Raw genomic sequence first — 10,271 nt, 5'->3', positions numbered from 1 at the left:
TAGCCCTTGGGTTTTGGTTTTGTATTCACCTAAAAAATGAGTAAGGATATATTCAAAGACATGACAATAGTTAAGTTGTAGTAATATACAATAATGCACAGTAACAATATCAAATATATACTCTATAGCAACATTTTAGTTGTAACAGACTAGAATCTCATATGACACATATAAAGGCTCATTTTACTAATTCTTACAGCTAAAAGCATGATCACCAAATACCAAAGTTTAGAAAAGTATATTTATTTGATTTTCCCTTTAATTTGATGACAAAGTAGTACATTTCATCAACAGTAGCACAGAAAAGAACAATTTTGAATCTGTGGTAGATGAAAGGTAACAGGAGATAGTAAACACATGAAGTGGCTTGTGACAGTTTCCCCAGATTCAGCAGCAATTACAATTTCCACACTCTCAACATCACACTGCCAAAATCAACAAAGCAAACTCGTGCTTTTGAAGCTTCTGAAATACTCCCTACAGTGGTTTAGCCTTTCCATATTTAGTTATGAGAAATACAGAATCCTCACTGTAGCAAGTTGCCAAATACATAAACCAACAACTACCAAAATAATCCCATAGGAAAACAACCCACCACCCCAAAAAGAGTACTCCTCAATCTTTACTGTTAGAACAGAGCAGTTCCTTCATGAGTCAGTTCCTTCACTTGCTTCATACAAACTCTCTTTTCATTTATCTCATCCATATATTGCCTATTTAGATGGAATTTTTTTTTCCCAGTTTATCATATATATACGTGTATATATATATATCACTGAAAAGCTGAAAAAGGAATGAGCAAAGTGCATATGGGTAAGAGCATGGTTTTCCTCTTAGGATTCTGGATAATATTTATTCCTACCATGCACAACAGTTGTCTCTGAAGTGGGAACTAGTTGTGATCATTAGAATTCCAAAGTAGGAAAGCTTCATTGACTAATTTTTCCCTAAATGGGAAGTAACTTTCCTGAAACATTAAGAGAGGCTTCCTATCAAAAGAAAAAAGGAAGGGAAGGGGAAAGGGAAAAGGAAAGGGAAAGGGAAAGTTCCAATGTCAGTTAAACACAGGCCACTTTCAGAAAATGAAATGTACAGCTACTTTCCCATTAAGGTTGGGAGTTTCAAGAAGGCAGCTTCCCTCATTTGAGAAGGTACAATGTGCTATTCTCTTACTCCTTTCCATTCCCAAGTGTTTTGCACAGCATCTGAAATTTACTGAGTCGTGCAAACTTAAAGCTATTACATGGAAGACTTGAAAAAGTTAGTTTCCCTTACTAAGCACAGACAATAATCAAATCTTTATGCCATGCATCACCCTTAGAAAACACTCCAATCAACCTCCTCCCTTGGCACTTTTGATACCCTTTTAGCCCAGTTATGGACACACCTGTAATACACCTCACTATACTCATGTGTTTGACTGTGTAGCCACACCCCCTTGTGCAATTCCTTATTATATAAAAAACCATGCTGTAATAAATATCATTAATGCAGCCAGGATGTCAAATGCAGACACACTGCAGGAGGTTCTTTAAATAAGGCTTAGCTCTGTCCTGAATTCATTACATGACACACATTACGGACATGAAAATACTGTAATAATGTATTTTCTTTCATCAGAAAACCATCTTTTAAATATTCAAATAAATAGCAATTAAATATCAATTTTGTCCTTTTAGAAATGCTGTTTTAAAAGTGACACTCATTTCCTGCTTCTAACAGTGTTCTTCGGTTCAAAGAAAAATTGCAGATTAAGGCATGAGTGTTCTCCTTTTCTACATAACATACCTTTAAAATATTCATACCACACTACACCTCCTTTAACTGATTAACTGAAGTTTTCTGAGGATGTATTTGAATAGGTAAAATGTCTATGTGAAAACAAATACATGGTTTTATTATGTAAATAAAACATGTAATTTGAAAGAGTCCGGATCTTTTACCGTTTATTCGTCATGGAGGTATCCAAATACTTTAAATATGTGAAATAATGTATGAAATTTCCAGTTTTCAATAATCAAGTAATACTCAAAACTCCAGTCAGAATCAGAACTGCAATGTATTTGGAGAAGCACTGAAGTCATGAAATGAAAAGAAGGAGAGCTTACGCAAAATCTGAGACGAAGAAAGGCTTCCCAGTTCTTAAGAAAATTAAGATACATGTTTTTGCCACTGTAACTTTATTATTCCATTTGAAACACCACAAAGCATTGGTGTACTTAGGGAGAGATTTCTCTGTCCTCCCTTCCCACCCCCAAAGAAGAGTGGTGATGATGAAAGCAATGACAGCTGCAGCGAACCTCTATCTCAAGTCCTGGTATTGACACGTCCATTGTCTAGGAGGAAAGTGGTTATTTTCGGGTACACACCGCAGGAGCAGTTAGGAAGTCCAGCGCCACCAGGCCACCTTGACTCTGTCCCAGACGGCCGAGAGCGAGTCCAGCGCGGGGCGCACGTCCAGGATGGTGAACTGGTAGTTCTCATCCACCGCCCCGCCGTCGTAGTAATCGATAACGTAGCGCACCTCCTTGCCACAGCGGTCAACGATCCAGTCGTGCCTGTCAAAGGGCAGCTCGTACCTGGAGAGGACAGGGAACACCCATGGAGACATTTAATGGGTAATATGAATCTGGGAGAGGGAGTCCCATTCAAGATTTGTTTGTCCGTAAGATCCCACTAGTACATCTATCTCCCGGCAATTCTAACGTGCAATACCAGTTCTGAAACATCTTTAAATTAATTCCACACCATGTTTTCAGACACATTTCTCCAGCCTGCCTTTTTGACCAACAAGTGCTAAGACCTGGCTATGCAGTAACCATTTTAACAGTAGCTACAAACTCCACAGGACTATTTCAATGTTCATCCCACCATGTGGACTCTAAAGAGGCTGTCAAGTGCAACAAGCAGGTGGGGAGCCAAGAAACATTCAAAAAAAGTCAAAAATAGTCCAAAAAAGACTATGGGAGGCTGGAGACCTTTTTTCTGAAAAGACCTACATACCCCATCCATGAACGTATTCTGGCTCTTGGCGAGTACTCCTTTGCTTTGCCTCCAAACCGCATCAGTGATGGCCCACATGGACATTCCCTGTGCACGCAATTAAAAAGGAAAAGAGTTTTCACCTGTTAACACAGTCATATTTTCAGTGATTAAACCACTATGGCAATTTTTTTTAGTAACAGAGAAACTGAGTAGAAGAAAGCAACAGTAAAAAATTAATTACAAGTGATATAACCCAACATTTTTTCCTTTTTCTAAAGCTTTGAAAAGTCATCCAGTTTCTGTCAGCACTTACTGCTGGTATGATAAAGTATCCCTGATCTGCTCCAAACCATTGTTCTAATTTGTAAACAAAGCAGTTCTCTGCAAATCTAATCTACAGATTTAACAGATTAAAGAATAGAAAACCATAATCCAAACTACTGTGTATAAACGATCGTGGAATTTCAGAGAAAAATTTGTAATACCAAATGCTTAACTAGTCTATGTCTTGTAGGAACAGGGACTATGCTGATCTAAAAACTGACAGTCTTGTCACCAGTCATGCTAATCTAAGTTTACAACTCATCTCTTTGTCATAACAAATATTCCATATGCAACATTTCACAGGTACATACGTAGCATGTAGAGCTTCCCACTTCAAAATCTCCTTCCAAGCTTGCTCATTATTTTGATTATGAATCTTAATAATGTTGGTCATGTCTTCACTTGTTATGTCATCATCTTTCCACCTCCACCTAAAAAATAAGAACTTGAAAATAGTTTATAAACATTACAGCATAACTACCTTCCTAGCTTTATCTGATAAACTTTTGAATGAAGATTTAAGGCTGTATGCAAGACACAAGACAAGTATGCACACTTCTAGCTCATCTGCTTAAGCATCTTGAGAACCACTTCATTTTCTGTGCAGAAGTGTGGTTATCCAACTTATCATCACAGAGATCTACAAATTCTACATAGCTAAATTAACAGCTTAACTGGATCAGAAAGTTATCAGAGTGTGCAAACATCACCACATCCACAATATTCATAAAAAATGCTTAGGGAAAATCCCACTTGCATTCCTAATGCACAGAAGTCCTGTATTCAATACATTTGCAAACACTTAGAAATACTTTCCATCTCTCTTGACACTGCATTTTGACTGCATGTGTGCTTCCTTTTCAACTAGCATAACCTTAACACATTTCAGTGTTTACAGGAGCCAAACTTTTATGTTCCATACAGGCTGCTTATGTCATATTGAGTTATGAACCATATTGGACATGGAGGAAAAAGAATCACTATTGCTCCAAAAGTAAACTACCTGTAAACTTCACCTGTTAGAGAATGACGAATCATTACAAAAGAACAAGGAAACATCAGCACAGGAGGATTTTTAGTCTTGCCTACACTAAATTTTTGTAAATACCAAAAATATCTACTTGCAAATTTCCCCAGTTTTAGCAATTGTGCAAAGTTAGATGTTCTCACATAGAACTTCTACTGTCATTTCACAGCATTAGCATGAAACCAACTGGCAATCATGCAGCTGGCATGACTGCAATCATGCAAATTTTGTCTACCCCTGTACAGGGACTTTTAAGAAAATCTTCTGAGCCACTAGCAGTTGCTTGACATTTTTTACCATCCTCCTAATCACTAGAAGACACATGGCTTTTGAGACCAACTCATCCTTTAAAATATAAAGATGTTTATAAGAAAAGTACTTTTTTTAAAGAGCTACTTTATTATTTACTGGTTAAAATCCACAAGTTCTCATAAAAAAAAAAAGAACAATAACTAATGATACTAGTTCATGAATTCCAGGCTCACAGATGTATCTGATAATTCACAGTGTATTTACCCTTTTCTTAGCATAGCATTCCAGAACATTTGCTCTGAAGGATAGACCCATTTCTTGTCAGAATGTGCTCTAGGAATGGAAGACTCTTCCCTAACAGTTGACAATGGAAATGGTTGACCTGGAGATGGCTGCTGATTGGGAGGAGGCATCTAGAGAACAAGGAGAACCAACAACAAACTACAGTATTAGCATTTTGGTAAGTTACAGTGTTTGAGAAAAATCAAAGCATGATCAATCAACTCCTACAAAGATCAAGAAGTTCAACCTTTACTTAATTCCCCCAATTTTTTTTTTTTTTTTGCAGTAGAACTCTTTGCACAAGTTTGTCATCAGGAGACTACAGGAAAGCTCTCTGCCTAAACTTCAATTTTCAAAAGAGCAGTGCTTTTTGTAAATCAGAGGAAATCTTAGAGATGCTAATCAGAACTCAACCATACTGCTGTTACACAGAAACTAAAATCCAACAATGTATCATAACGAACATTTATGTAACTAGTAAATAGAGAGCAAAAGATATCTTTAAAAACAGGAAAACCACCAGAGATGTAAATTTTATTACAATGTTAAATAAGATGCAACTTGTTTTTAAATAAAAAATTGCCCAAAAAAGCAGTCTTAAAAATAAAACAATAATGTTATTTCCCATACTTTCCAGCTTACATAGTAACACTATTTACATTTTTGGGTATAATACTTCAGAAGAAAGAAGACTAAAGAAAACATGTGAAGTAAGCAAAAGTTACCATATTGCTGGGATCTATGTCGTCTTTCATTTGAGCTGCACCAGACTTCACAGGACATGCTACAAACTCATAAGCTCTTTCTTGATGTGCAGGAACATCATCTGTGTTCTCAGTTCTATGATCAGCAGTCTTCATGTGCATTGGACAACCTTAAACACAACAGTAGTGTACATTTTGTTACAAGATGAAAACTCTAATACATGAAATGGAAAAGTTCATTGAAGGCTCATGTAAATGCAAATGGGTATTTCACTATTTCTTCTGAGCTTTCCAACAGTTTTGACTGCTCTCTTTCCTGCATGTCAGGACCCAAAATCATGGTAAGATCTGAGTTTCCTGTGTAGTCTCTGAATGCTCATTTCCTACCCATCCTGGTCCCAATACTGAACTGTCTGTACTTAAGACCTCCTCGGGGAAGCTGACCCAGTGCATTGACTGAGTCAACAGAAGAGCTGATGTCCTTCGCCAGGCATCCATTGCATTCCACCCTTCTGCGGCCCTTTTCCAGATGCACAGTTTTTAGTGACAACCAATCAACCCATCACCATCTCTGCAGGGCTCCCTGACCCTCTGTGGCTGTGCCACACCATGGAACAGATTTGTAGGGCCCCTGGGAAACCAGACAATTGGAGGCGACCCACTGCTTCTACAGTAAGCACCTCCTGTCTCTACAAACAAAGCAGCTTGCACAGTGTTCTGGTGAACAAGTGACTCCTCCTAAGGAAAATTTACTTGAGAATGACTTTTGTTGAACAAAAACCTCGAGTTTATCTGAAGAATTTCTCCCTCCCCCCCCCCCGGCCAAGATTTTTCAGTCTTGTTTCTACATAGAGTTTAGCTCATTTAGGTTTCAAGAATGATTACCGCTCATTTTTTCTTGATGCATGGGACATTCTGAAGGTGGAGACGCCGTCTGGTATTGCCTGGATGCATTTGGTGGCTGCTCTGTGGCAGCCGGGGAAGACGCGGACAAACCCATGGCCTCTGCACACCGGGCCTTTCAAGATCAAATTTCTGAACAAGAAGAAAGCAAACATTCGTAACCCAAAACTACACTGGCTATTTATTAAGGTGAACGCCAAGTGCAGGTGCAGTGCTGCACCACAAATTTAAAAATTAATTGAAAAATCTATTTAAGTAACAAGCTTCCACCCAAAACAAAACCCAAGTCCCTGGCGAGGCCGCCCCGAGCTCCTGCCCTGAGCTCCTCACGGTCCCGTCCGGGCTGTTCCCGCACCCCCTGAAGGACAGCGGCTCCCGCCCCGGCCCGGCCCCCGCCGTGACCGACCCGCAAGGTCAGGGCAGGCCCGCCCCTCTGCGCGGCCCGGCCGCCCCAGCGCCCGCCTCCCAGCGCCGCCGAGCCCGGCGCTGCCGCTGCCGCACCGCGGCCCGCACATCCTCCGCACCCGCACCCGCACCCTCATCCTCCTCCTCCTCATTCTCTTCTCCTCACCTCGCCCGGCCCGGCCCGCGCCTCCGCGGCGGCCCCCAGCGCCTCGCGAGAACCCGGCTCCGCTGCACGCCTGCGCCCGCCGGCGAGGGGCGGGCACGGAGCCGCCTCCCCGCCCAGGTCCCGGCCCCCGCCCGGGTTCCCGCCCGCTGCCGGGGCTGCGGGAGCGGGGCGAGCACGGGGCCGGACACGGGGCCGGATCCCCTCTCGGGGGCGGGCAGGGGGCCCGGTCCCCTCCCGCCGCCGGGCACAGGGCTGGGGCCCCAGCGGCCCCGGGGTGCGCCTTCACCCAGCGCACGGCTGCCCAGGCCTCGCAGCCCGAGGACAAGAGCCGGGCCTGAACTTGCCAGCGAGAGCGAACTGTGCCAGCCGAGGCTCGCGGCAAGCCCCGGGCAGCTGCGCCAGCGAGAGCTACGTGTGCTGGTACCTCGTGCTGTGGGCTTGTGTGTGAAATCATTGCCCCTTACAACCGCGAATAATTGCTTAAGTGTAGAAGGAACCCACAACCTACCAGCAGCACCGATACCGTAAAGGTGTATCCTTTTTAGTATTAAACTTGCGGAGATAGTAAAGTTATTTAAGATTATTTTTAATCATCAACTAGCCAAAAAAAGTATCACAGCTCTTTGAAGATTTCATAAGAAAACTGCCTCTTTTCCAAGCCAGAAGATGCATTTTACCTGTACGTGTGAAGTACCGCGCATAACACGCAGAAGATGGAGCTCACTGTGCGCATCCAAAGCACAGAATACTGCCTTCATCACAGCCCTTTTTGATCAACAAGTGCTAAGACCCGGCTAAGACCCACTGTAACAGTAGCTACAAACCCCACAGGACTATTGCAATGTTCATCCCACCACGTGTTCTCTGAAGAAGCTGTCAAGTGCAAAAAGCAGGTGGGGAGCCGAGAAACATTCATTATAAATGTATAACAATTAGAACTGATTTAAAAAATAACTATAGTTTTTTCCCAAATAGTCTATTTCATTGTAACAATTAAAAATAGAACTAAAGGAGAAAGGAATTTAATCTTCAAGTGACATAGTTATTACAGTAGCTTAGGATGAAGAAAATCCAAACTTTTACATGCCATCTTTCAAAGTAGGATCTTTCTTATTAAGAAGGACATTGCCATTCAGTGTGAAAATGAAAAAACATACAAGTATAAAACAATACCAAAGATTCATCCTTTCAGTCATTTTTGCCCTTTTATAGTCTTGATTACTTAAGACGAAATTATTTTCTACCCCCTCTGCACGCAGGAATTATTAGCACAGCATATTGAGAACCTTAAGATAGAAATTTACCATTATGTCAGGAACTGAATCTCTACTATATGCCCTAGAAAACATTCTGATTGCCTCCATCATTTCCCAGTTCAGGCATATTTGGCTTTACTGCAGTATCCAAGACTACACTCACAGTAACAGCTGTGTAAGCAGCACTAAACAATCATTTTATGTCTTCACGTGCTACACGTACAGAACCACAGAACAATTTCAGACAGAAGGGACCTTAAAGATCCTCTCATTCCAACCATTGTGCCATAGGCAGGGACACCTTCCCCATGAAAAGAATGAGAAGGAGGGGTCTTTACAAACACCATATCTACTTGATGGTAGATATGGTCAGATAGAGAGGTGAAAAAAGCAATGGGGGAAACCATAAATTCCACAGGAATTCCACTAATTGACAGTCTGCTACTTACTCAAGACTGTGTTAAATCTCTGGATTTAGAGAAAAAGAATGGAGACACAAGGAAAAAGAAAAAAGGGTGGGGGGTATTAGGTGTTTCAGGGAGTCTGTACCTCTGAAGAACCTCAGCCAATGGGGAAAGAGAGAGGAAAAATGCGGCCCGGAAATAAGGATAAAAAGGAGGCTGTCCCCCCTAAAAATTTTGAGACCCCATGGGAATGCCCCATGTCCTCTCCTTTTATTTGAATAAAGTTACAGGACTCCTCTGTCTCCTTTTTGGACTAATCCTCTTGTGTTTGTGGATTAATTTTCCTGACACCTACACCAGGTAGCTCAAAGCCTCATCCAACCTGGCCTTGAACAGGGGCATCCACAGCTTCACTGGGCAACCCGTTCCAGTGTCTCACCACTCTCACAGGGAAGAATTTCTTCCTAACATCCAATCTAAACCTGCCCTCTTTCAGTTTAAAGCCATTCCCCCTTGTCCTATCACTACATGCCTCTGTAAAAAGTCCCTCTCCAGCTCTCTTGCAGCCCCTTTACATACTGGAAGGGGCTCTGGAGTGTCCACAGAGCCTTCTCTTCTCCAGGCTGAACAGCCACAAGTCACCCATCCTGTTTTCACTTAATGACACTGTTTAACAAGATCCTCCCACAAAGCAACTGAAATCTCTGCTTCTAAATATTTCAAGTCAGTGGCAAGAAGGACTCTATGGTAAAACAGATTTTGTCTCTCTGATGTTCTCAAATGGAAAATTGCTTCTACTCCTTCCTCTCCAAGTACATAATGCTGTAGATGTCCCTATGCCATCTCCCTGCTTCCACCATCACTCTCCACCAGAAGCAACAACTGCACTATTAGTCATTGTATAGATGATCGTTTTCACTATTGTAAGCTAAGCCAAGTAGCAAAAAATTTTTTACTCAATGTAAAGGCTTCTTTACAAAGAACACCAAGGTCCCAGTCTCAATGAAGCAGGGTCTACCATTGCACTGTGAACTCCAGAAAAGTAGAGCAAAAGAAGACAACACAGTACCCCACCTTCTAAAATATGACAGATCTCCATTGCAAAGATTGAATTTTTTTTTAATATTAGTGCAAAATTATCACACCAATACAAGGAGAGAAACCAAAGTTTTCAGCAAGAATACAAAGAGTAATAAAAAAAAAAAAGGGAAAAAATGAAAAGCACCTGTGCATTCAAATATGACAAAGAAGTGGCTATAAAAAATACTTCCTATATCCTACATCTTAGGGAGAGATAATGTTTCTCACACTTTAAGCAAGACTTGTTGAATGCATCAGTTTATGAATGGCTCACTGAAAGGCATCCCTTGTTCCCAGCTGTGCCCAGTCCTTCCTTCCCACTATTCAGTGTTAAAAGCTGCCTGGTGCCAATACAAAAGCCTCCTACCAAGCCCCATTTTCCTTCCTCAAGCAGTTAGAAATCTGACCTATATAGCATCTGACCCCAAAGAACATCTGTTCCCAGAAACTCCCACTCACTTTCTAACATACCCATTAGTTAAT

General features: G+C 41.5%; 1 protein-coding gene across 1 annotated transcript; it reads right to left on the bottom strand.

Annotated features, from left to right (window-relative positions):
• Window positions 1–227: 227 nt before the first annotated feature.
• On the bottom strand, window positions 228–7,135 carry HCCS (holocytochrome c synthase). The gene is made up of 7 exons (XM_066555980.1): window positions 7,049–7,135; window positions 6,460–6,609; window positions 5,596–5,744; window positions 4,853–5,001; window positions 3,621–3,740; window positions 3,004–3,090; window positions 228–2,579 (listed from the first exon to the last, which is right to left on the bottom strand). Exons 2-7 carry the CDS (start codon window positions 6,572–6,574, stop codon window positions 2,381–2,383), a joined length of 819 nt encoding a protein of 272 aa, XP_066412077.1. The 5' UTR covers window positions 6,575–6,609; window positions 7,049–7,135; the 3' UTR covers window positions 228–2,380.
• Between the last annotated feature and the right edge of the window lie 3,136 nt (window positions 7,136–10,271).

The sequence above is a fragment of the Molothrus aeneus genome, chromosome 9, assembly GCF_037042795.1.
Source record: "Molothrus aeneus isolate 106 chromosome 9, BPBGC_Maene_1.0, whole genome shotgun sequence".
In the NCBI taxonomy this organism is placed as follows: domain Eukaryota; kingdom Metazoa; phylum Chordata; class Aves; order Passeriformes; family Icteridae; genus Molothrus; species Molothrus aeneus.
The sequence above is the reverse complement of the archived record's forward strand: the minus strand, read 5'-3'. Positions and strand labels throughout refer to the sequence as shown.

What these genes read in the sequence shown, in the direction of transcription:
- HCCS (XM_066555980.1), bottom strand. Translation starts at nt 6,574, where the DNA reads ATGGGTTTGTCCGCGTCTTCCCCGGCTGCCACAGAGCAGCCACCAAAT. An exon ending in AATGCTATGCTAAGAAAAGG is followed by an intron (nt 3,741 to 4,852) that starts GTAAATACACTG and finishes CTTATTTTTTAG; the next exon opens with GTGGAGGTGGAAAGATGATG. An exon ending in AGAATACGTTCATGGATGGG is followed by an intron (nt 2,580 to 3,003) that starts GTATGTAGGTCT and finishes TGTCCTCTCCAG; the next exon opens with GTACGAGCTGCCCTTTGACA.